This window comes from Acomys minous, assembly GCF_964271855.1.
Source record: "Acomys minous genome assembly, chromosome: 20".
Taxonomy (NCBI): domain Eukaryota; kingdom Metazoa; phylum Chordata; class Mammalia; order Rodentia; family Muridae; genus Acomys; species Acomys minous.
Window position 1 is genome coordinate 24,093,054 of NC_140502.1, and position 25,395 is coordinate 24,118,448.

At 54.2% G+C, this 25,395-nt stretch overlaps 2 protein-coding genes across 2 annotated transcripts; both read right to left on the bottom strand.

Moving 5' to 3' along the window:
- Positions 1–1,293: 1,293 nt before the first annotated feature.
- Positions 1,294–9,880, bottom strand: DLL3 (delta like canonical Notch ligand 3; the record flags this gene model as incomplete). Its single annotated transcript, XM_084771069.1, has 9 exons — positions 1,294–1,522; positions 1,792–1,876; positions 2,047–2,626; positions 4,189–4,411; positions 6,274–6,491; positions 6,673–6,915; positions 7,926–7,983; positions 9,422–9,703; positions 9,818–9,880. The coding sequence occupies 9 exons, from the start codon at positions 9,878–9,880 to the stop codon at positions 1,517–1,519; spliced, it is 1,758 nt and encodes a 585-aa protein (XP_084627195.1). The 3' UTR covers positions 1,294–1,516.
- A 6,453-nt stretch (positions 9,881–16,333) lies between these two features.
- On the bottom strand, positions 16,334–24,536 carry TIMM50 (translocase of inner mitochondrial membrane 50). The gene is made up of 11 exons (XM_084770686.1): positions 24,387–24,536; positions 23,360–23,510; positions 22,671–22,702; positions 22,447–22,468; positions 19,610–19,668; positions 19,407–19,526; positions 19,029–19,133; positions 18,851–18,949; positions 18,123–18,279; positions 17,494–17,600; positions 16,334–16,785 (listed from the first exon to the last, which is right to left on the bottom strand). Exons 1-11 carry the CDS (start codon positions 24,495–24,497, stop codon positions 16,684–16,686), a joined length of 1,065 nt encoding a protein of 354 aa, XP_084626812.1. The 5' UTR covers positions 24,498–24,536; the 3' UTR covers positions 16,334–16,683.
- Between the last annotated feature and the right edge of the window lie 859 nt (positions 24,537–25,395).

Consider the following 25,395-nt stretch of genomic DNA (forward strand, 5'->3'; position numbering starts at 1 on the left):
AAACTCACAGCGATTCACCTGCCTCTGCCTCCCGAGTGCTGGGATTAAAGGCGTACGCCACCACCACCTGTCAGATACATCTCAGAATATGACCCTGTTGATGTCCTAAGAAATGTGAGGCCAGGCGGTGGCTCCTGCCTTTAATCCCAGCACTTGGGAGGCAGAGGCAGGTGGATTGCTGTGAGTTCGAGGCCAGCCTGGTCTACAGAGTGAGTCCAGGTCAGCCAAGAGGCTACACATAGAAACCCTATCTCCAGGGAAGGGAAAAAAAAAAAGCTAACAAAAAGCAAACAATCCTGTGTTTCTCGGTCTTCCTAATGCTTCCCACCCTTTAATACAGTTCCTCATGCTGTGCTGACCCCCAACCATAAAAGTATTTCGTTGCTACCTCATCACTGTGATTTAGCTACTGTTATGAATGTCAACGTAAATATCTGATGTGCAGGATATTTTATGTGTGACCCCAGTGAAAGAGTCTTCAACTCCCAAAGGGGTTTTGCGACCCACATGTTGAGAACTAATGGTTTAAAATATTGAGTTCCAGCCGGGCGTGGTGGCGCACGCCTTTAGTCCCAGCACCCGGGAGGCAGAGGCAGGCGGATCGCTGTGAGTTCGAGGCCAGCCTGGTCTACAGAGCGAGTCCAGGACAGCCAAGGCTACACAGAGAGACCCTGTCTCGAAAAACCAAAATAAATAAATAAATAAATAAAATATTGAGTTCCAAGCTAGATCCTGTCTCGATTTTAAAAACAACAAAATCCAGCCGGGCTGGGTGGCACACGCTTTTAATGCCAGCACTCGGGAGGCGGAGGCAGGTGGATTGCTGTGAGTTAGAGGCCAGTCTGGTCTACAAAGTGAGTCCAGACAGCCAGGGCTACACAGAGAGAGACCCTGTCTCAAAAAAAAAAAAAAATCCTATTATTCACCTGACGAGACAGCTTTCTTCCTTAGTTTCAACATCAAAAACAAAGCTCTTGCGGGCGTGGTGGCGCACGCCTTTAATCTCAGCACTCGGGAGGCAGAGGCAGGAGGATCTCTCTCAGTTTGAGGCCAGCCTGGTCTACAAAGCAAGTCCAGGACAGCCAAGGCTACACAGAGAAACACTGTCTTGGAGGGGGAAAAAAAACGAAACAAACAAACGAAAAACAAAGTTCTCACCTGGCAGTGGTGGCGCGTGCCTTTAATCTCATCACTTGGGAGGCAGAAACAGGCAGATCCGTGTTTGAGGCCAGCCTGGTCAACAGCGAGTTCCAGGACAGCCGAGGCTACACAGGGAAACTGTCTCAAAGGGGAAAAAAAAAAGTCACAGCCTGATTTAGTTGATCAAAATAAGAACCTTTATAGATGTCTCTGGAGAGATGAGAAAAAGTAGGTTATAAATACACATAAATGTACAATAAAGTCCTCTCAGCCTCCAGTCAGTGGAGGGGGGGCAGGAACGCAGAGACTGAGCATATCAAAGCCAATAAAAACATTGAGGCTCCATCTCCAGGCCGTGATGGAGAAAGGGGCAGGATCAGGCCTGAAAAACAAAACGAAAAAGAAATATTAGAAAGGAAACGGGCCCAGCACTCGGGAGGCAGAGGCAGGTGGATCGCTGCGAGTTCGAGGCCAGCCTGGTCTATAAAGCGAGTCTAGGACAGCCAAGGCTACACAGAGAAACCCTGTCTTGAACCCCCCCCCCAAAAAAAAAGGAAGGAAGGAAATTGGGGGTGAGGGGGGGAGTGGAGCTGGCTGCCGCCGTGCCAAGTGCCCAGAGTACGGAGTGTGGGAACCTGGGGTGTGGCTAACCTCTCGACCGTGAATGGAGGGGGCCCGTATGACATAAATGGGTCGAGAGTCTCCATTTTCGGGCTGATTTCTGTCAGCTGACGAACTGTGAAAGAAGAGACACCACGGGAGACGATTCAGAGCCCATGAATTTTTTCCTCCCCGCCCCCCCCCCCCCCCCCGCACCAAAGAACTACGGGTTGTCAAGTATGCAGTAACCACATCAGAAGAGGGTAAGAGGTTACAATCAAGATGGATCAAGCCATCAGCCCTCACCTGAGGCCATCCCCGGCACCATCTTGTAACCTCAGGTTGTTGAGTGAATCGGGGAGCGTGTGGACCGAAGACTCCCCGGTCCCGGACAGCAAGCGAGCCCCGGTATCCTGGCCAGGGCCTCGGCGGCGCACGTAAACAAACACGAGAGAGGCGCCGGCCAAACTCGCCGCCAACAGCAGCCCCAAGGCGGGAGGCAGAAGGAAGCGCTGCGGGTCAGCCTGCCTCAGGCGTCGTGGGGCTGCGGGCACCGCGTCCGCGCCATCGGGGCGCACGGCGAACTCGCATCTCACGCCCATGTAGCCCGGCGCACAGGCGCAGACGAGACCGGAGAAGTGAGCGTAGCAACGGCCTCCGTGCGCGCAGGGCCGGGAGGCGCAGGGGTCGGTGCGTTCGCGGCAGTCGCGCCCGCCGAAGCCCAGTGCGCACGAGCAACGGCGCGAGCCGCCGCCTTCCACGCACGTGCCGCCGTTGGCACAGGCGCGGCCGGCGCAGTCGTCCAGGTCGCGCTCGCAGCGCGGCCCCGCGAAGCCCGGGCGACAGCGGCAGCGCAGCGCGTGGCCCAGGTCCAGGCAGATGCCGCCTGCGGGGAAGTGGTGCCAGTGACCACCGGTCACCCTCGCCCGCTCCCCCCACCTCCTGCCCCGCCCTCGCTCTTCTTCTCTCTCTGTGATCAGACGTTAAAAGTCTCCAGTCCAGAGCCAGGAGTGGTAGCGCGCGCGCCTTTAATCCCTGCACTCGGGAGGCAGAGGAAGGTGGATCTCTGTGAGTTCGAGGCCAGCCTGGTCTACAAAGCAAGTCTAGGACAGCCAGGGCTACACAGAGAAGCCCTGTCTCAAAAAATAAAAACCAAAAAACGGTCGGAAGAGCCGGTCTGAAGAGCCAGCTGGCCCTCGTCCATCCACGCCTTTTTAATTTCGGACGGCTCTTTATTCCTAAACGTTTTCCTCCAAGAAGCTCTCTCATATTTCCCCCCCTCCATTTCAGCCCAGAGCCACCGTGCGGTCATCACAGCCCTCATGCCTCTGAGTTCTGAGAGTGGGCAAATAGGAGCCCTGGGGTAAGGCTGGCACTCATGAAAGGGCAGAGCTTAGTACTATCCGGTCTGTCGCTCCGACCAGAGGACACAATTAGCCCAGGCTAGCTTTGAACATGCGACCCTCTGGCCTCAACCTCCAGAGTGCTAGAATTAACTGCCACCACACTCCACTGTTAAACAGTGTTTCAGAATCACTGTTTCTAGCGGGTTCTTTACATTCATGGTCTTATTTAATCCTTTACTTCGCTTTGGGGTGTTTGTTTTGTTTTGTTGCCTTGTTTTGTTGTTGTTGTTGTTTGTTTTGTTTTGGGGGGGTCCCTGGTTCATTATACAACCCAGAATGGCCTTGAGGTCCTGATCCTCCTGCCCCTGCCTTCTAGAGGGCTGGGACCATAGGTACGTGCGCTACGCCCAACGTGTCATGTAATACCTGTGTCAAATCAGGGTTCGTCCCTGCTTAGAATCTTCCTGTGGTTCCATCTCACTCAAAGAAAAGAACAAGGGCCGGGCATGGTGGCGCACGCCTTTAATCCCAGCACTTGGGAGGCAGAGGCAGGCGGATCGCTGTGAGTTCGAGGCCAGCCTAGTCTACAAAGTGAGTCCAGGACAGCCAAGGCTACACAGAGAAACCTTGTCTCAAAACAAAAACAAAAACAAAAACAAAAACAAAACAAAAAAACAAAGAAAAGAACAAGACATCTACCAGCTTCCGGGCGGGTCCCGGGGTCGGGCCCCTGTCACCGGTCTGAGCCCATTCCTCACCACTCGGGCTCAGTTCGCTCTGGTCAAACTCCACAATGCGCTGAGCGCATTCATCTATCAAAAGCAGCTCTGAATTGGCGGAGGGGTTTGCCCACCCTCTCTGCCGTGTCCTAAATTAAGCCCTAGCAGGCAGTAAATTCTCAACAAAAACCTATGAGATGAGGAATGTTCTTCCTGTTTCCTAGCATGGAGTAGGCAGAGGGTCGTGTCCCCAGGACTTAGGACCACACAGGACATGCAGGCAGAGGATTCCCACCCAGGGCCACGTGAGCCACACAGAGACCCCCATCCCTAACTCTATCCCCCCACCCGTCCCCAGGGCCACTCTGGCGTCCCCGCCTCACCGTTTTGACATGGCTGCAGGCTGCACCGGTCCACCCTCTTCTCACAGTTAGAGCCTTGGAAACCAGGTGGGCAATGACAGACATAGGCAGAGCCGGGATCTTCGCCACCAACACACAAGCCGCCATTAAAGCAGGGTCCGTCTGCGCATGTCACCCCGCTCGCCTCACATCGAAGCCCGTAGAATCCCCGGGGGCAGGCACATTCAAAGGAGCCAGGGGTTTCCTGAACAGAGAGACAAGGTGGCTTTGGGCAGGAGGTTCCTTGGAGCCAAAGCCCTTCCTTCTCGTGAGCCACTGTGTGTGTGTGGGGGGGGGGGAGTCTTTGGCCAGCCCCCTGTCCCAGGGTACCCTGCTTTTCCCCGGAAACGCTGTTCGCACGCCCATCTACTCCACGCTGCTGTGTCTACACCTGGAATCCCCAGAGTGAGGCTGTGTTCCCACCACATCTGTGCCTACCACATGACACCTACCTGCCCTGCCCACCCATAAGCAAGCGCGCGCGCGCACGCGCACGCGCGCACACACACACACACACACTTCCCCCATGAAACCAATTTTAAAAGGCAGGGTCTCTCCCCTTGGAGTCCAGGATGGCCCCGAACCCAGGATCCTCAGTGTCCCATGTGCCGGATTACACGAATGAGTTCATACCTACCCCTACGGTAGCTTCTTTCCCACCCCCACCTAACAACCAAACTCAGCGTCTTAGGTCAACGCACCCCCCACCCCCACCCCAGCTATGGTCCCAGCTTCCCCACTAAACTGTGTTAGGGACTGAACCGTGGGCTTCTCAAACGTGAAGAAAGCGCTGGACTCCTGAGCCATGACCCCCCCCCCCCCAAGCCCTCCCTGGTGGACTCTGGGCAGGTGTTCTATCGCTGAGCCACACCCCTCAGCTCCTTATTGGAGGATCCTAGACACGCCCTCTGCAGAGCCAGTTTCCCCCCCAACCCCCACCCCACCCCTCAGCTCCTCACTGGTAAACTCTAGGCGAGGGCTGATAGCCCTGAGCCCCCTTTCCCAGGCTCTCTCTGTAACTTGAGACTCACTGCCTCACCCGATCTGTCAGTGTCGGAAGACCCCGGATTCTGCCCTCCCAGCATCCCCCTTCCCAGCATCCCCCTTCCCAACTCTGTTCCTTGGCTCCCTCTCTGTTGGCTCGGCCTTGGCCCAGTCCGCGGGAAGCTGTCTGTTGCCTTTGCCCTCCACACTGCCCTGATCCCAAATCTTCAACTCCCAGAAGCCCCCGCAGGACTCCGTTATTGCCTCGCACACACCTTCCGACTCTGCCCACTTGCTTTTGGCCCTTCAATACCCTTCCCGTATCCTAATCCTACTTTAAGGCCCAAGATGCTGGCAGGACAAGCTTGCCTCCAGGAAGGCTTTCCAGGTAGCCAGCCGTCCCCGCCCCCCGCCCCCCGCCCCCGCCCCCCCCCCCAGCTTCCTCCCAGGCCACAGTGTCCCCGAGCCCAGACAGGGGGTGTTGCTGGAACTCACAGAGGAAAGTTCTAATTAGATCAGCCATGGTGACACACACCTGTAGTCCTAGCACTCGAGGAGGCTGAGACAGGAAACTTAGGAGCTCTAGCAGCCCGAGTTATTCAGAGTTCCAGCCAGGGCTATACAACCAGAACCTAACTCAGGAGGCGGTGTGGGGGTGCCTTTGCCGGACTGGGTAGCACACTCCTTTAATGCCCAGCGCTCATGAGGTCTAGATGGATCTCTGTGAGTTCAAGAGCAGCCTGGTCTACACATAGTGAGCTCAAGTCTAGCAAGGGCTACACAGTAGGACCCTGGGGGTGGGGGTGAGGGTGAGGGGCACTTGGGAGATGGTTCAGGAAGCAAACCATCTCTGAGCAAACGTGAGCTCAGAGTCCCAGCACCCAGGTGAAGGCAGGCTTGGCGGTGTACATCTAGCCAGCTCTATCTATGCTCAGGGAGAGTCCCCGGCTCAAAAAATGAAATGGCAGGTGATAAAGACACCGGTGTCTACATCTGGTCTCCACATGCGCGCGCGCACGCGCACGCGCACGCACACGCACGCACACAGTTGTAATCGAGATGAGGCTGAAGGGAGATACTGACACTGCAGCTGCCCCCATTGGCACATGGGTTCCCATCACAGGGCCCAGGCCCGGGTGAAAGGCATCCAGGGCTGCCAGGTCCTGGGGCCTTGGAGTTCAGGCAACTGCTGGTGGCGACAGGGACCGTGCAGAGAGGTCCAGTCCAGCCCTCTAGGCAGTGGCATTCATCGGGCTCTTCACAGTAGCCGTGCTCGAGGCTGCAACCGGCTCGACATAAGGCTGGAGGAGGCAGAGGAAAGGCAGAGAGAACAAGACGTGAATACTAGAGCAGGCTGGGATTCAGGGGCCCCCCACCCTCCCCCGGTTCCCTGACGGAGATCGATGAGACGTGGTAGGAGACTGGGACCCGCGCTTAAGCAAGAAGGGCGGAGGGGAGAGTGGGCCATGCGTAGGGACTCACGCGGGGCTTCGCACTCGGCTAGGAATGGAGCGCAGGGGCGCAGGCCCGGGCCACAACGCGAGGGGGCGCTGCGTGAGCGGCACAGGCGAGCGCAGGCCGCCCCGACGGCGGGCGGCTCGCAGCGCGCGCGGTAGGAGAAGTGTAGCTCCCACGCTCCTGCGCGCTGCACATCGCGGGCCCACGGGCCCCCAGCTGCCAGGCGTCTGCGGCCGGCCACTCGTGCTAGCAGGTTCCAGGCGGGCCCTGAGATGGGGGAAATGGAAGGCACTGGGATTCAGGGCATCCCCATGTAGAAAGATGAAGGATAGAAGTCCTCCTTAGCGAGCCTGCCTGCTCCCTCCCCCAAATGCACCCAGGGAATTGCATGTCACACTTCGGTTGGTGTCACAATGACAGGTTTCTCAGAAATGAAATTACTCATGTATTTGCCCCAAGATTTTTGAATATTAAAATAGGAGATTTCTAATATCCTGTGATAGCAGTATCTATGGACCGGGTCTACGGAGATGAGGTCATAGCGCCCCCGCAAGGTCTTCCGAAGCCGAGTACCTCCGCTCTCGCCAGTAACGGCAGTTGAAGCCTCAAAAAGAGCAAAGGGGTAGGCCAGATGGATGGCCCGATGCCTGTGACCAATGGAAGAGCCTTACTCAGAAAGCTAAGAAGAGACAAGCCCAAAGTGGTGGCTCATGCTCTTAAGCGCAGCACTCAGGAGACTGAGGCAGGAGGATTGTTGTGAATTCATATGGGAAGTTCTGCTCTATTACAATAAAAATAAATGGATTTTTGGAGCATTGCGTATGTCTCATTTTTGGATCAGAGATGCTCGATCCGTACCAGGACATGGTCTCTACATCGCTGCCGTCAGGACTTCTTAAAATATATTTTATTTTATGTGTGTTTTACCTGCAGGCATGTAGGTAGCACAGGAAAGAAAAGCATAGGAAGAAAGAATAGGATAATTCTAGAACTGGAGTCATGGATGTGAGCCAGACGTGGGTGCAAGGAACTGAACCTGGTCCCTCACAGAGCAAACAAGCACTCCCAGCTGCTGAGTCCTCCCTCGGGACTCTTCCATTCCCAAATGGTCCACAGATGGAGAGCCATTCTCCCAGCAGCACATCCCAGGGGCTACGATGACATCACAGGTGGAGGAGTCCCATGAATGCTCCTCCGCCTTTAGAGGCAGCCCCTGTGTCTGTCCTGAACCCCAAGCTGCCCCTGCCTATCAAAGCTCCAAGACCGAAGACACTCACCTCCAGCATGCTTGCCCAGCTGCTCTCTCCAGGTCTCAATGATGAGGGAGAAGGTGCCCTTGGTGGATGGAGAAGGAAAAGGGGGGAAGAATGGAAGCCTGTGGTCAGGGAAGCTCATCAAAGGCCAGGGCACAGCGCACACGCCTGGAATCCCAGCACTCGGGAGGCGGAGGCAGGCGGATCTCTGTGAGTTCGAGGCCAGCCTGGTCTACAAAGCGCATCCAGGACAGCCAGGGCGACACAGAGAAACCCTGTCTCAAAAAACAGAGGGAGGAGGTGAGAGAGAGAGAGAGGGAGAGGGAGGGGGGAGAAACAGAGAGAGAGAGAGAGAGAGAGAGAGAGAGAGAGAGAGAGAGAGAGAGAGAACATCCTCAAAGGGAGCTGCCTGGGGAGCCAGGAACGTTTCGGCCTTTTTCCAGAAACCTCTTGAGTCCCTTGAAAGAGACCCTTGTGCCAGGTGTGTTTGCACATACCTGTAATCCCAGCACTCAGGAGGCTGAGGTAGGAAGGTTACAAAGATGAGGAGGTCAGTTTGGGGTACCAAGAGCCAGTCCAAAAAGAAACGTGCCTGAGCGTCCCCACCTCACAGGTGAGAAAATTATAGAAAAAGAGTCCTCAAGAGCAGGGCGTGGTGGCGCACATCTTTAATCCCAGCACTCGGGAGGCAGAGGCAGGTGGATGGCTGTGAGTTTGAGGCCAGCCTGGTCTACAAAGTGAGTCCAGGACAGCCAGGGCTACACAGAGAAACCCTGTCTTTAAAAAAAAAAAAAGGAGTTCTTAAAGATGTCTAAATTTCAAATACAGCCCTGCTCCTCTCAGCCCTACAGGGCACAGGGATGACCGGATGGGTTGGGTACCGCAGAAGCGCTGAGGTTAAACTACAAGAAGCAAGCAGGGCACTGCAATAAAGTCCTTGGGAGAAGCCCCAGGTACAAAGAGATCTGGAAGTAAAGACAAAGACCCCAGACCCAGCTTTGCTAATTGCACACCTGTAATTCTAGCACTTGGGGGGTTGGATATGTGGAGCATGGAGGCAGGAGGGTCAGGAATTCAAGAGCAGACTCAGCTCATGGTGAGTTCAAAGACAGCCAGTCCTGTCTCTAAAAACAAAAAAACAAAACAACAACAACAAAAAGTATATACCCAACATCTAGAAAACCATAGTTCAATTCCTGGGCCCCACATGGTGAAAGGACAGGACTGACCTGACTCCCACAAATTGTCCTCTGACATCCACATGTGACATGTGCGCCCCCCAATACATACATACATACATACATACATACATACATACATACATACATACACACCCAAACAAACAAAACGACAAAAAGATGAGAAGCCCGGTTTTTAGACATCCCCAAAGAGGGGACCTGAGTGTGGGGGGGTGTCTGAGAATGTGGGTTCAGGGGTAGTTAAGGCTCTGGAACACAGGAAGGTATCAGGAGCTGGGGCACAGAAGGAGGTGGGGGTCTGGCTATCAGGGTTGGGCTCACCGGCCAGGCGTCGCGGAAGGGCACACGTACAAAGCCGTTGGGCAGCGACAGGGCAGCCGCGGGCGCTCCGGGCTGCTCAGTGTAGATGGGGCCGCGCGTGCTCAGCGCCGCGCCCAGGGCGCACAGGGACTCGGCGGCCTCCTGGGAGACTCCCGGCTTCAGGCAGACCCTGAAGAAGAGGCGGCAAGGGCCTCTGGCGTCGCAGGGGGACCGTGGGGTCCCGGGGCCTGGGCCTGGCCCGAAAGATAGGATCTGCAGCTCGAAGACACCGTCTGGCAGTGCCTGGGACGGAGAGGGCTAGGGTTAGGGGACCTAGGCGGCTGTCTGTCTGTCCCACGAACCTTCCTAGGAACCCGACCCCATGCGTCCATCTCCTCTCTGTATCCCGAGGCTGACCTGGGGAAGGAGGAGGACCAGGAGCAGCATCTGGGGTAGCGGAGACACCTGCACGGAGACCATTGCTTTGGGGGACAGGATGAGGGGGGTAGTCGCAGCTGCTTGTTCCCTGAGCCTTATATCTGAGGGGGACGCCCCGCCCCCTCAGGCAGCCTCCTGACTCCTGGGGACCGAGGGAGAGAAGGTCGCGGGGGGGGGGGGGGAAGGGGACACTCACTGTAACTCTATGTGAGGTTTTCCTCCTGCGTGTGATTGTACGCGTCGGTCCGCAGGTGACAGAAGTTAATAAGCTTGTGTGTGGCTCAGTGTAATTGGCAAGGTCTACTGGAAGACGAACTGACTTTGGGCGGGGGTGGGGGAGGGGGCGGTCGGGGGAGGGGGGTTAATTAAGTGCCGCAACCTGTGTGGACTGTTAAACGCGGTTGCGAGGTTGTCAAGAACTCCGAGATCCCGTGTGTACCGGAGTGGGAGAAACGCAGGGCAGGTGGCTTTATTGTTGTGGCCGTGTCCCTTCCTCTTTCTCGTTTGTAAGCACGTATATGAGTTCCTGTCCACTGTCGTGGACCCTATGAGCCTGTGCGTTCTGTGTTTGCGTCCCCAGCTGGTTGTGTGTGAGGTTTACAAAGTGTGTATGAGTGTGTGTGTGTGTGTGTGTGTGTGTGTGTGTGTGTGTGTGTGTGTGTGTGTGTGTGGCCCAAAAGATGAGGCGGTGGGGGGATACGATAAAGATCCTGGGTTTTTTGTGCGCCCCTGTGTGTGTTTGTGGAAGGCCTCGCGCGTGCATGCATGCGTGTTTCAAACAAAGCCTCCCTCCCCAAGCCCAACGTCGCCCTCAGACGCCAGGCCCGGGCCACCGCCTGGGAAGGGGCCTCCCAGCTGTATGTAAATGCCGCCATCTGCCGGGCGGCCGAGCCCCGCCCCCCCGGGGCCGCAGCTGGGACTCCCATTTGGACTCCAGAAGGTGTGAGGGGCAAACGGGCAGGAAATTAGTCCTCAGACACCAGAGGCCCGCTCTCCGCCCCAAGCTGAATGTAGCCGCCCACCCCACCCCTGTGTTGTGTGGGGGTGGGGGGAGCCCCTTCGTGTTCCAGGATCCAGACAAGTAAAGGCACTTAGGCGCAGGTGCCCAGTGTCAGGTCACAGTGTGTTGGTGTCCCGTGCCGCGCAAGGCTGCTCAAATAGAGGAAACCCCCAGTAAATAATGTTAGCACTCAGAACTGATAGTTTTAGGGAAAATACACATTACACTGACATCCTCGTTTGTCTTGTAGAGTGGAGGCAGCTACGGTACAGCTCGGTAACTGTTCATAGAAAAGGAGCCGCGGGTGGACATGGTGGGGCAGACCTGTAGTCCCAGCGCGGCAGACAAGCAGGGAAAACCTTTCTCAAAGACAACACACACACACACACACACACACACACACACACACACACACACACACACACACACACACACACGCCCCACAGAGCCCTACCACAGCTGGTTTTGTCTAACTCACAAGGCTGTGGATACAGTCAGTCCCCAGCACTGTAAGCTCAACCACAGGCAAGATGGTGTTTCCAGAACTCTGCCTGCGTTACTAATGAAGCACGCATTAAGGAATTTCTTAAAGCTTCTTAGGGCTTTTCCTTTTGTTTTTGTTTGTTTGTTTCCTTTTGTTCTGTTGTTGTTTTGGGGGGTTTTATTTTTGTTTTTTGTTGTGTTTTTGGTTTTGTGTGTGTTTTTAAGACAGGGTTTCTTTTGTAGCCCTGGCTGTCCTGGACTTGTAGACCAGGCTGGCCTTGAGATCCACGGGCCTCTGCCTCTGCCACCACGCCTGGCTGGGCTTTCCTTATATACAGGAACAGAGGCCATGCTGAGGTGCCATCTGAGCTAAGGTCTGGGGCAGGAGAAAGACCCTGGGGAAGAGCACACCGTGAGCAGCCAGTGCAGAGGCCGTGGGCAACCATGCTTATACACTCAGTGTTCCCTCTCAGTTCATTCTGCGTTCTGCTCCCAAGAGGCCTTCTAGATGATTCCATCTAATCTACAGCATCTTCCGGTGGGTCACCTGTTTTATCTCTTGGTTCCACACGATGAACTGACCCTGAATGCTGTTCTCTGACCCTATGTGCATGCCCTACCCCCCTCTACACAAGAATGTAAAATAGTAAGTTAAATCCATCTTCAAGGCCCCAGACCACTGCTTTCTCACCTCAGTTTGCTGTTTATTTTTTTATTTTATTTTATTTGAGACAGGGTAGCCTTGGTTTTCTGGACTCACTTTGTATACCAGGCTGGCCTTGAACTCACATTGAAACAACTGCCTCAACTGAGTGCTGGGATTAAAAGCATGTGCCACCCTGCCCGGCTTTAAAATGTGGGGGTTTTGGGGGGTGGGGTGGGGGTTGTTTTGGCCTTTTGAAACAGAGTTTCTCTGTGTAACGGCTGGGCCAGCACCCCAGGCTCACCTCAGTTTTGTTTCTCTCCTGTTAGACTAGCACTCTGTGGCTGAGCTACACTCCCAGCCCTTTATTTTGAGACAGTGTGTCCCTAAGTTACCCAGGCTGGCCTGCAGCTTCCTACCCTCCTGCCTCCATTTTCTGAGTAGCTGGAGTTACACGCTTGGGTATTTATCCTGCCCCCTTCATCTTTACACACACACACCCCGCCCAGTTGCCTGCATTGCACCTTCCCTGAGGACACGGGGCCCTCTTCCTGTTACCCTTGTTCACTGCTGTCTTGTGTGCCGGGACAGCAGAACTCAACCTGTTGGTGCCAGCAAGGGCTCAAGCAACAACTGCAATGAAACTGGAGCTCACCCCCAGAGGGGGCAGATGCTCAGACCTTGCCCACTGGCTCCTGAATTCCCAGGTCCCACATGGGAGGGGAGGGGCTCATGGGAAGAGGCCACGACTATACACAACACAGAGGCCTGGAGCACAGAGCATCCGGGGTTCAATGCCCAGGCGCCATCACGTGAGCTCGGTCTGAGGACTTCTGCACCTATGCCCACTTCCTCCTCCAGTGTGAATGGACAGGGCCCAGGGCCCAGTTAGCAGCAAGGTGCAGGGAGAGACTGGTCCACTGAGCTCCAGGGCAATGGAGCAAACATGCTTCTTCCTTATGCAGCAGGGACGCGCGGCTGCAATCCCAGCACTCAGGAGGCTGAGGCAGGAGGGCCACTCAAGGTCAGAGCCAGTTTGAGCTCCATGGCAAGACTTCCTCAGACACGATACGGCCCTCAGAGGGTCCTATGAAACCAAGCTTTGCTCCACCATTGTTCCTTTATATACAGCCTCTGACTCAGGGCTTCCCCATGCCAAACCCGTACCTTAGAATAGAGAACCAGAGCCGGGCGTGGAGGCGCGCGCCTGTGATCCCAGCACTCGGGAGGCAGAGGCAACGCGGATCTCTTGAGTTGGGGAGTCCACCCTGATCTACAGTTGCAGGCCAGCAAGTTATACAGTTACACGCCTTTGTCTTGGGGTGAAGGGAGTCTTCAGAACATGGTGGGAGCAGACTTCCATATTGCCCAGTACCCCAGGCCTGGAGTTCGGGTGTTAATTGTATTTCTTTGTATAGTGCCTTGCAACATGACTAATTTTGCTTCAGACTCGTCCCTTCCGCGGTGTCTTAAATGCTGAAACTGCAGCACTATAGCACACCAACCCTTCCCTCCATGCTATCACCAAATGCATTTTAAAGTGTAGAATGCAACCTGATCCAGCCCATGGCCTCAAATGCCATGAAAACATTTTTGTTGTTTTTAAGCTGGGCTAACACCAGGCGCTGGCCAGAGCAGAGAGGCTTGCGTAGCAGACAAAACAGATACTTTGGACAGGAGGAAACCGAGGCAGAGGTACCCTGGCCTGAGGTTTGTGTGGCTACCACACCAGGGTCGACTGGCTCAGTTAGAATGGTTACTGGTGGCCTGGAGAGATGGCTCCACAGTGAAAAGCACTAGCTGCAGTTCCAGAGGACCCAGGTTCAATTCCCAGCACTCACAAGGCAGCTCACAACCTCAGGGGACTCAGCGCCCTCTACTGGCCTCCGTGAACTCTGTAAGTTGACAACGCATCTATATACATAACATAAAAAAGGATGATCTAATATTGGGCTGGAGAGATGGCTGGTGGTTAAGAGCACTGGCTGTTCTTCAGAAGGTCCTGAATTCAATTCCCAGCAACCACATGGTGGCTTACAGCCATTTATAATGAGATCTGGTGCCCTCTTCTGGCCTGCAGGCACACATGCAGGCAGAATAATAAATCTTAAAACAAAACACACTGGCTGCTCTTCCAGAGGATCCAGTTTCAATTCCCAGCCCCCACATGGCAACTCACAACTGTATCTCCAGTTCCAAGGGAAACAAACCCTCACAAGACATTGATGCAAAACTGCTGTCTTGTGTGCCTGGGGTGCGGGTGGGGGGCCAGGACTCAACCTGTTGGTGCCAGCAAGGACTCAGCAACAGCTGCAATGAAACTGGAGCTCACCCCCAGAGGGGGCAGATGCTCAGACCTTGCCCACTGGCTTCTGAATTCCCAGGTCCCACATGGTCCCACTAATGCACATAAATTAAAAATAAATTAACAACAACAAACACCTACTGGCTCATCTTTTGCCATTGCACTGAGCCTGAGTCGTAGCCATAAGCAAGGCCCACCGCCTGAAGAAATTTTTTAAAAGTTTTATTTGGTGGGAGTTTTTTGTTTCTTTTCTTTTGTTGTTGTTGTTTTATTTTATTTTATTTTGAGACAAGGTCTCTCTGTGTAGCCTTGGCTGTCCTGGACTTGCTTTGTAGACCAGGCTGGCCTCGAACTCACAGCGATCCTGCCTCTGCCTCCCGAGTGCTGGGATTAAAGGCATGTGCCACCACACTCAGCCCAAACTGAAGAAATTTATGGACAAACGTTATCATTGACGTTAAATGGCGACAGACATGTACAAGGAACACTTTGGAAGGGCTTTGACCCCTTCATGAACCTTGTGACTGACGAGCGTGGAGATGGCAGCCAGTGGCAGCAGCACCATCGGGTTGGTGGTCATCCGAGGAAACAGCAGCATTGGGCTGGAAGCCTTGGTAAGAGTCTAAACAGTATCTGTTCAGCAGAGGTGCCCACAGCCCTCCCCGAAGGGCCTGTCTGTGACTTAGAATTGGGTCGTGTACATTTCCATCTGAAACTTTTGCTACTCAGAAGTGCAACCCCCCCCCCCAAAAAAAAGCTATTCATTTACAGATGCAGAAACTGGCCTCCAGAGAGGCTAAGTGCCAGCCAAGGAATGAGACTTTGGACTTGAACTCAGAACTGGAATTCACAAGCTTAAACACAACACAACTGTTCTTTTCAAAGCAGAGGCTGGCAGGCATACAGGGCTGCTCCTGAGGAGGCCCTGGGTGCCGCTCAGCAGCTACTCTGCTTGCTTAGCATAAATTCCCCTGGCGCCCAGCGCTGCATCAGCTGGGCAGAGTGGTACATGCCTGTAATACTGGCAACCAGGAGGTGGAGGTAAGATCGGGAGTTCAAGGTCATCCTTTGCTACATGGTCACTCTGAAACTAGCTCAGGCTATACACACCAAGCCAAAAACCAGAACAACGGCTCAGCAGGGTCTAAGAACCTGCATCTCAGGAGCTCCACCCCAGACCCACAGGAGAACAGACTCCCAAGCTGGCCTCTGCCTTCTACACACGCACGTGCACACGCACACATACACACTTGCACACACGGGCGCGCGCGCGCACACGTTACTTTAAAAATGACAGAAGGTGGGCGTGGTGGCGCACGCCTTTAACCCTAGCACTCGGGAGGCAGAGGCAGGCGGATCACTGTGAGTTCGAGGCCAGCCTGGTCTACAAAGTGAGTTCAGGACAGCCAGGGTTACACAGAGACCCTGTCTCGGAAAAAAATAAATAGATAAATAAATAAATAAAGTTAAAAAGACAGGGATAGATAGATCCAGATTAGGATAGGATTCCCTGGTAGAGTGCTGCTTAGCACATGCCAGGCTGTGTATTTCATCTCTAGTATCACAAAGATAGTAATAACAACAACAACAACAACAATAATAATACAACCACCATCTAGAGAAATCCAGTGGGTTGGTTGTTTTTAAATCTTGTTCTCTAGCAGAGAGCAGTGGCCTATGCCTCCAGTCCCAGCTACTTAGGATGACTGCTTCAGCCTAGAAATTCCAGGCTAGCCTGAGCTACAGAATAGGAATTCCAGGCTAGCCTGAGCTACAGAATAGGAATTCCAGGCTAGCCTGAGCTACAGAATAAGAGCCAGTCTCCCAGAGATGACTAAATCGTGGGGGCATAGCAACGAAGACCTTAGTCCCAGCACTTAAAAGGCAGAGGCAGGCAGATCTCTGAGATCAAGGCTAGCCTGGTCTACACAGTGAGACCTTGTCTCCAAAAGAAAAAGTATCCTGACTTCTGGCTTCTATGAAATGTGGATGATCAAACAGTCCCAGAACCGCCTTCCCAAGGAGCCACCCGCAGCAGCTAGGCCGAGCAGCCCTAGAGACGGCTCCCGAGACGCCACACTTGCCTTTATTTCCATAGCACACAAGGAATCCAGAGCCAGAGGAGAAAGGGGGGGGGGCTTTTCTTCGCAGCTCATACAGTACATGTGCAAACCCAGGTTTACAGAGTCTCAGGCTGGCAGGAGCCCCAATCCCACAAGGCACTCACTGTGCCTAGCAGTGGCGCTCGGTCACTGTGCTGACGGCCCTCACCCCAACGCCCCGTCTGGACTCTCTGGACACAGGCATTGTGGCATCTGGGATGCGCTTCAGTGGACACACGGCTGTCCAAACCTCGCTCCGTGAGGGCTGGGGCCCGAGGAGGCCCAGGCACCGAGTCTGAGGAGGCCCAGCAGTCAGGGCTGCTTGGAGCGAGGCCACAGGCGGCTGGTGAGTGACCCAAAGAAGAGGCTCTGCTTGTTGGACTTGGAGAGCTCAGCCAGGCGCTGCTGCTCTTCCTGGGGTTGGGAGACAGAAAGACAGGGGTCCGCATCCACACACACAGCAGCCTGCCTGCCTTTAGACTCAGTACAGAACACCAGTCCACACGGTAAGATCTGCACCCTGACAAGAGCAACTCTGAGCCCAGGGGTGCAGGACTAGAATCCAAAAGACACTCTTGTACCCCAGCATAGTCAGGAACAATCTAAGAGACACATGCCACAGTCTATACAGCCAGGCACGGTGACGCAGCACCTGCAAACCAGACTTCAGAAGACTGAGGCAGGAGACCAGAGGTTAAGACCAGCCTGAACTGCATGAGATATTGTCTCAAAATGAAATTCAGGGCAGGAGAGATGGCCCAGCAGTTAAGAGCACTGTTCAATTCCCAGCAATTACATGGTGGCTCACAGCCATCTATAATGGGATCTGGTGCCCCCTTCTGGCCTGCAGGTGTACATGCAGATAGAGCACTCATACATAAAATGAATATGGACACTGAAGCCAAGTGTCCACAGATCCCAGCAGACCAGCTCTAAACCTAGAGTCCACCACGAAAGGTCCCAGAACCTCCTCCCTGCCTCCCCTGCTACAGAATCACCACAACAGCTCTGCAAGGCAGGCTGTGCAGACCCCCCCCCCCCATCACAGGCCAAAGCCAAGACGACACAGAGATGCAGGACACAGAGGCAGCTGCTCAGGGCACCCACCATCAGGAGCCTCACCTGCTCAAGCCGGCTCTGCCGCTGCTTGAATGCTTCCAGCGGGTCATCCTCCAGGGCGTAGTGCTCCAGCACCGTGCGCACGTCCTCCACTTGGTTCAGCGCAATGGCTGTCGGCACAACAGGAAGGGGGCTGGTCAGTCAGGCCTCGGCATGGGCCAGGGGCAGCAGGAAGGGGGCTGGTCAGTCAGGCCTCGGCATGGGCCAGGGGCAGCAGGAAGGGGACTGGTCAGTCAGGCCTCGGCATGAGCCAGGGGCAGCAGGAAGGGGGCTGGTCAGTCAGGCCTCGGCATGGGCCAGGGGCAGCAGGAAGGGGGCTGGTCAGTCAGGCCTCGGCATGAGCCAGGGGCAGCAGGAAGGGGGCTGGTCAGTCAGGCCTCGGCATGGGCCAGGGGCAGCACACCCTGGAATGCTGTCAGCGCTGCCCCAGGCTCTGGCAGGCTCTCCAAACATGCCCAAAGAGCCCTAAAAGAACTGCCTGGGTATTCCAGAAAGCTCCGGAAGACTCCAGGATACTCAGAGGTCTCTTGTACCCTGATTGCTGTTTTACACTAATGACAAGCCAGAATCAAGTGTCTGCCATTGCCTTCAGGGTCAAGGGCTCTGGATCAGACACTAGGGGTCAGTCTCACTCTTGAGGAAGGCAGACAGGTCCAACAAGACTCGGTCATCTGAGTTGCCGTCCCAGGGCCGCAGGGCGACACCGTTGTAGGGCTGGAGGCGGAAAGCTTCCTTCTTGCAGTCCACGACTACTACTCGGGCTGGGTCCCGATTCAGACAGGAAATGTCCTGGAAGTGGGTGTTATGGGTCAGGTCAGAGGGGACGCACAGACACAGCATCATACACTGGGGTTGTCGTGGCTTGCAGAGTCTCCCAAATACAGAGTATGGAGGGTGACCTTAAGCGTCTGGGAAACTGGAGAGCTGATCACATGGACACCTAACCCAGGGATTTCTGGAGAGAACACAGGCTCTGTCCTACCCCAAGGCTGTGGCATGCTACAAGCCAGGGATCACAGACCGGCCCCTTGTCAAAGCCTGAGTTCTAGTGTACAATGGCCCAAACCCCTCGGTCACCAAGCCACAAGAGAGAATCTGACAAACATGGTTAAAAGGGGCCTAGCCAACATGTCTAGATGCACGGCTGGCCAACATGGTTGGATGCACGGCTGGCCAGAGGACCAGGTTCTACGGCAGTCCCAAGCACAGCCGCACGGGAGCCATTCACAGCTCCAGAACCAAAGCCTAGGCCGCCACCCCTCGCCCAAGCACTGATGTCAGAAGCAGCAGGGCCCTCTCTCTCAGCGGTAGAAGCACCCCACTCTATCCCAGAGGCCCACTGTGATTCCCCACATGGCACCTTCACATGGTGTCCCTCCATGTATCTGGTGGCATCCCGGAACAGACGGTAAGAGATGAAGCCGTGGGGGTCCACGCTATCAATGAGTGGGAACGCAGTCTGCAAGGATGGAGGGACGGTGAGGCTGGCTCCCAGCGCTGCAGCCACCCACCCAGGTCACTTGGGCTCACAGCCTCACCATGCCAGTCTCTGACGTGAAGATGACTATTTCATACAGAGGGGCAAGCTGCTGGAACAGGGTCTCGATGCCTGGACGCTTCTTAAACCTCCAGCCGGTGGCCAGCTGCAGAGGCAGTGAGGACACGGGAGCGTTTAGACCAGAAAAGCCAAAGGTCAAGACCCAGCCTGAGGTCTCCAGAAGCAGGCTTCTATCTGCTCCTGGGGGTTCAGAACCATGTGGCACAACCACTCAGAGGCAAGGCAAACTTGTGCTTGACAACCTAACGTAGGTACCAAAGGCAGCAAGGCAGCAGCAGAGCCGACGGCACAGTGAGGCTGACCACCCCCTCCCGAGCCTCCCCGGGGACCCCAACACACTGCCTTCCGCAGGACACACCGACCACTCCGGATGCAGAAGGACCCCGGTGAGCTCCAGGACCAGGGTATACGGTGGCTGGTAGTAGGGCTCCCGCAGAGGGTCTGGGAGAAGGCAGGGGCTGGTGGGCTCGATGATCATCTGCAGGAGGCGATGAGCCGCTCATCAGAAGCAGGCCAGGGCACCAGGCCCCGGGGAGGGACCGAGCCCAGCCCCCCACTCACCTGTCTGTAATCTTTGAAATATTTGTATGTCCGGCGCAGCTGCTGAACCAGAATTGGATCTAGAACACCAGGCACAAGGGGTTACACAGTAAGCCTCTGCTCTGCCTCCTGACAGGGCAGCTCACTTGTCCTGTCTTGCAGAACAAGCAGATCGCTTAAGGAAAAGCGAGGAAAACCCTCAGGGTTTTTGGTTTTCAAGACAGGGCTTCTCTGTGCAGCTTTGGCTGTCCTGAAACTCACTCTGTAGACCAGGCTGGCCTCGAACTCAGGGATCAGTGCTGGGATTAAAGGCATGCACTACTACTGCCTAGCTATTTTATTATGGGTTTTTTTGGTTTTGTTTTGTTTTTTCTTTGTTTGGTTTTTTAAGACAGGGTTTCTCTGTGTAGCCTTGGCTGTCCTGGACTCACTTTTGTAGACCAGGCTGGCCTTGAACTCACAGTGATCTGCCTGCCTCTGCCTCCCCAAGTGCTGGGATTAAAGGCGTGCGCCACCACGCCTGGCTGTTTTTGTTTTTTCAAAACAGGGTTTTTCTGTGTAGCCTTGACTGTCCTGAATTTACTTTGTAGGCCAGGCTGGCCTTGAACTCACAGCGATCTGCCTGCCTCCGCCTCCGCCTCCTCAGTGCTGGGATTAAAGACGTGCGCCACGACCACTCTGCCTCTGTGTAGCTTTTGGTTGTCCTGGACTCACTTTCAGGGAAGCAGAGGCAGGCAGATCCATTTGAGTTCCAGGCCAGCCTGGCCTACAGATTGAGTTCCAGGCCAGCCAAGGCTACATAGAAAAACGCTGCCTCAGAAAAACAAACAAACAAACAAACAAACAAACAGAACCAGAACAATGCTGGGGGTTCGGATGAGTGGCAGAGCCCTTGCCCAGCATCAGGCCTCTGAATGCAGCATCGCTGCCCTAATGAAAAGGCATCAGTGTTAAAAAAGAGCCAAGTGTAGAGGAATGTTAATTCAGAACATGGCCGCTCTGGCAACAGATCACATCCAAGACCTTCTAGGCCTGTGTGATTCAGATGGGATACAGACACTTTAATCCCAGGAGACAGAGGACCCAGAACACTGGAACAGACCTCGAGAGTTAGAGGTCGAGCAGAGCAACTCGGTCAGAAATGAAGAGAAGCCAATTTGAGTCAGTCAGCTTGGAGAGGAGTTTTGAACCAGACAACTGAGTTTAACCAGCCAGCCAGAGTTCAGAAACAACTAGAAAGGGTGAGCTTATTTAACAGTAAGTCTCAGAGCCTGAAAAAAATTCTAGGCCCATATTAGATTGTGTGGAGACTACAGCTTCCAGGACCAAGCCTCAGTTAGCAGATGGTGACAGTGATCAAGAGAATAAAAGATACTTTAACAGCCAAGGGTGTAAACTCTTGGCTAAATGAACATATAAAATTCAACAAAAATAACTTAAATGTGCATTTTATGTTCTGTTTTGTTTTTTGGTTTTTCAAAACAAGGTTTCACTGTGTAGCCTTGGCTGTCTTGGACCCGCTTTGTAGACCAGGCTGGCCTTGAATTCACAGCGATGCGCCACCACGCCCAGCCCTAAAGGTACCATTTTTAATCTATGAGCCTGCTTCTTAAAGTTGCAATGTTGAAGCCAATTTAAACTAGCAAACATATTTTAACCTCCCATGTCTACCTGCCCAATTTTAGTAATTTGTTTAAACCAGTGTGGAGCAGGCATGGTGGTACAGGCCTTTAAACCCAGTTTGTGGGAAGAGAGGCAAGTGGATTTCTGTGAGTTTGAAGCCAGCCTGATCTACACAGTGAGCTCCAGGACAGCCAGAGCTATATAGAGAGACTGTCTCAAAAACAAATAAAGAGTCACGCATGGTGGTGCACGCCTTTAATCCCAGCACTCAGGAGGAAGAGGCAGGCGGATCGCTGTGAGTTCGAGGCCAACCTGATCTACAAAGCAAGTCTAGGACAGCCAAGGCTACACAGAGAGACCCTGTCTCAAAAAAACAAAACTAAAACAAAAACTAATAAAACAGAAAAATAAAATAAAATAGTGGGCTTAACAGCTGTAAAAGAACAGACCTGTCCATCTGTCTGGTGTAAACAAGTACTACAATCGGGGTTTGTATTTGCTATCTATGAGTGCACTTGTACACACAATACACACTCACGCACGCACACAGAGGCAGGGGCCTTTTTGGAACCACCACCTTCAGGTAAGACCACAACTATTGATAACAATCGATATGTAAGCTGAATAAATTAAAATAAATTTTAAGACCCACAACTACTCCATTATCACCAGTCATGATGGTGCACGCCTTTAATCCCAGCACTAGGGAGGCAGAGACAAGTGGGAGCGTTCAGAGTCAAGGACAGCCAAGGCTACACAGAGAAACCCTATCTCAAACAAACAAACAAACAAATTCCTTGCCAAACTCTGGTGAATTTGGGTGTGTGTGAAGAAAGGGGACAATAAGAGACTTTGTTTAGGAAATGAGACATGGGTTGGAGTAGGGACTAAGGGATTAAAAAACAAAAAACAACAACAACAAAAAAGAGGATGTCATAAAAGGGTGGGGCCAGGGGCTGCAGATGCTCAGATCTAAGGCACAGGAAGCCTTGTGTCTGGGATGGAAGGCCGAGCTCCCTGCCCCCATCTGTCCCTGACCATCTGCTCCACGGCCAAGGAGCCAGGAAAGGGAGCTGGGGCTTTTGTTATGTCCCTCCCCAAAGCCATCAAACTGTTGCACGTCCATGAAAGGAGGAGGGGTTGGGGTACAGGGTAGGGCAGCAGCATTCTATAAACAAACAAAACAGCAGAGATGGGAACAGAAATGGGGACCCCAACTCTGTTTAACCACTCACCATTGTCGAATTCATCCGGAATCTGGGAGAGAAAAGGCAAAGGTTTAAAATGGCGGGGGTGGGGGCATTAGGACCCCAGCACATCCACGCAGGGAGCTCCAAGCTCCCTGCTCCTAGGCAAAGAGCCCAGGGAGGGCGGGAGAGGCTCACACCAGACTTGAAGGGAGCCCCAAACAACCCCGCAGAACAGACCCTAGCATCTCTGCGTCTCATTCCCCCCTCACCTTGGTACCATTTTCATCCACAGGGTTGTTTCCTGCAAGGGAGACAGAGACAAAAGAGGGAAATCAGAGCCTCGTCTCCTGGGCATCTGGAAAGTGGAGAATTGAGTGGCTTGGACTCCCCACTCCAAGGAAACATTGCTAGAGGAAGAGGTTGGGGGCTGGGATCCCAAGTGGGCTGAGGCTGAGATGGACACACCAGGGGAAGGTCAGACTTCTGCTACTGAGGGAAGAAACAGCTTCAGGTACTGGGCTAGCTCTATTCTTCCCAACGGTCCCTTAGGTCCTCAAGTCAGGTACAGGGACCAACCAGAAGACAGAACTTTAAGTACAAGGGGTAGGAGGGGACTTGTTGAACCAAGGTGAGTATATTTTTTTAAGATTATTTATTTATTATTATGTATACAGTGCTCTGCCTGCATGTACCCCTGCAGGCCAGAAGAGGGCACCAGATCTCACTATAGATGGCTGTGAGCCACCATGTGGCTGCTGGGAATTGAACTCAGGACCTCTGGAAGAGCAGGCAGTGCTCTTAACCTCTGAGCCATCTCTCCAGCCCCCCAAGGTGAGGATTCTACTTGACAGCCCCACTGAGGGAGGGGCCAGGGAACGAACGGAGGAGAAAGGAGGAGGAAGCTTCACAGTAGAAATGGGAGGTAGGGGGGACAACAAGCCAGGGTTATGTCTCTCACCAAAAATATAGACGATGCTGACCGTCCCACCAGCCCCAAGCAAACCAGCAAGCCAGAGTGCAACTTTTTTGGCATAGCTGGGACCCTCGGAGCCGGGCTGATGCTGCGGCCCTTGGGCCTTTGAGCCTCCACGGCTGGCGATCTCGGCAACCTGAGCGGAGGGGAAGAAGGAAAACAACGTGATACTCTGACCTCTAAGTTGGTCCAAGTAGACTCAAGATCAAGCTAGGGAGCGGACATCCACCGAGCGCCATAAAGTTGTGTCCCCGGAGGAGTAAGCTGAGAGGTTGGTCCCCTTAGAGGGTCAGGACTAAAACTTGTCTATGAGAGAATCACAGAGGTTCAGAGAGCTGAAAGGCCGGATTGCCCAAGATCCTGGAAACAACAACAGGACTGCAGGGTCTGAGGCCAGGAAGAGTAGGGCAGGAAATGTGCGTGTGCGCGAACACGGGGATGCCAAAACTAACGGGACACAGGGCACACAAGGGACAGGTCGAACAGTTAAGGCATTCGGACACCCAGGGCCCAAGATGGAGGGGTCTGAAAGGGAAGGAAGCCAGGGGCAAGGAGATACAACCCCTTCGTCTGGGGGACTCAAGGAAACAGTGATGGGACCTAAGAGGTCAGAACGTAGGTCGAGGCGGAAGGCAGAGCTGGCTCCTTCCCGTCTCTCCCGCTCACGCCCACCGATGCTAACCAAACGTCCCTAGGGCCAGCCTGGGACTCCGGCGTCCCGGGCCCCTCCCACGGCGAGTATCACCTGAGACAGTCACTGACACCGGCACAGGTGACCTCTCCCGGCTCCCACGTGGCTGAGACGTGGGGTGCAGAGGACGCACTGGGGACCTCCATCATCCAGCCTCGCGGCGCCCCAACTACGGTCCACACAGGAGGCATGGCTCCGTCCCATTCAGCACCGTGAAGTGCGGTATTCCAGGCTCGCCGGGCTGCGACCATACGCCCAAAACTCTAGGAAGGGATTCCAACCCCTACCCCGAAACGGGGTGCGGACCCCGGTGCGGCTCACCTGCTCTGGAGTGCGGGGGGGAGGCGGCGGCGCCAGCCGCGTGCACAGTCCACGCGCGCCTACCCGGAGCCCGCTCCGCAAGCGCGAGAACAGCGCCGCCGAGGCCGCCATCTTGCGCTGACGCCACGCGGCCACGCCCACCCCGGGCGCTCCCTCCCGCCCAGGCGAGCGCCGCGACCAATGAGAGCGCTGGGGTGGGTGCGTGTGGACGGGAACCCGAGAGGGACAAAAAAAAAAAAAAAAAAAGGCGTGCGGTGGAGTGCCTTGGCGTTGCTCTTTTAGCAGACCGTTCTTCAGGCTGTGTCCCCCGAGAGCAGCTACCGTGGATTCCAAACATCTGGCACCACGCCCGGCTTCGCGCGGAAGTTGGTGTTCGCCTCTCAGTGTCGGAGCTTGACCTTGGCGGGCCTCGGTTGGGTTTTGGGTTGTTTTGTTTTTTTTTTTCCCCGCTCGGACAGGGAGGTCGAACTGGTATTCTCTCGCGTCCTCAGATCTTTTTTTTTTTTTTTTTTTTTTTTTTAAACCCCTTCCACAGTGAATTTCTGGGAGTGACTGGAGGCTCATCTGGTTTAGGTTCGAGAGTGACTAAGAAAGCAGTGAATTTAGGGTATGGGAAGCCACCATGAGCGTTCCCCCAAGTTGTTTTCAAAGATTTTTAACATTTAAAGTTTAAAATGCCAAAGTACTAAGATAGTTAAAATACGGAGTCGGGCAAAGGAAAGGTACACAGAATTCCGAGACGTGGTTGTTTCTTGGAGTGGAATGAAATAAGATTGCGGTGCTGCTAAATTACATATGTGGGTTTGAGTTGTGTGCACCCTCGTGCCACAGGGCGTGGAAGTCAGAATACAACTTTTCTTTTTCTTTTTCTTTTTCTTCTTTCATTTTTCTTAGAAAGAGGTCTCTGTGTAGCCCTAGCTGTCCTGGACTCGCTTTGCAGACCAGGCTGGCCTCGAACTCACAGCGATCCACCTGCCTCTGCCTCCCGAGTGCTGGGATTACAGGAGTG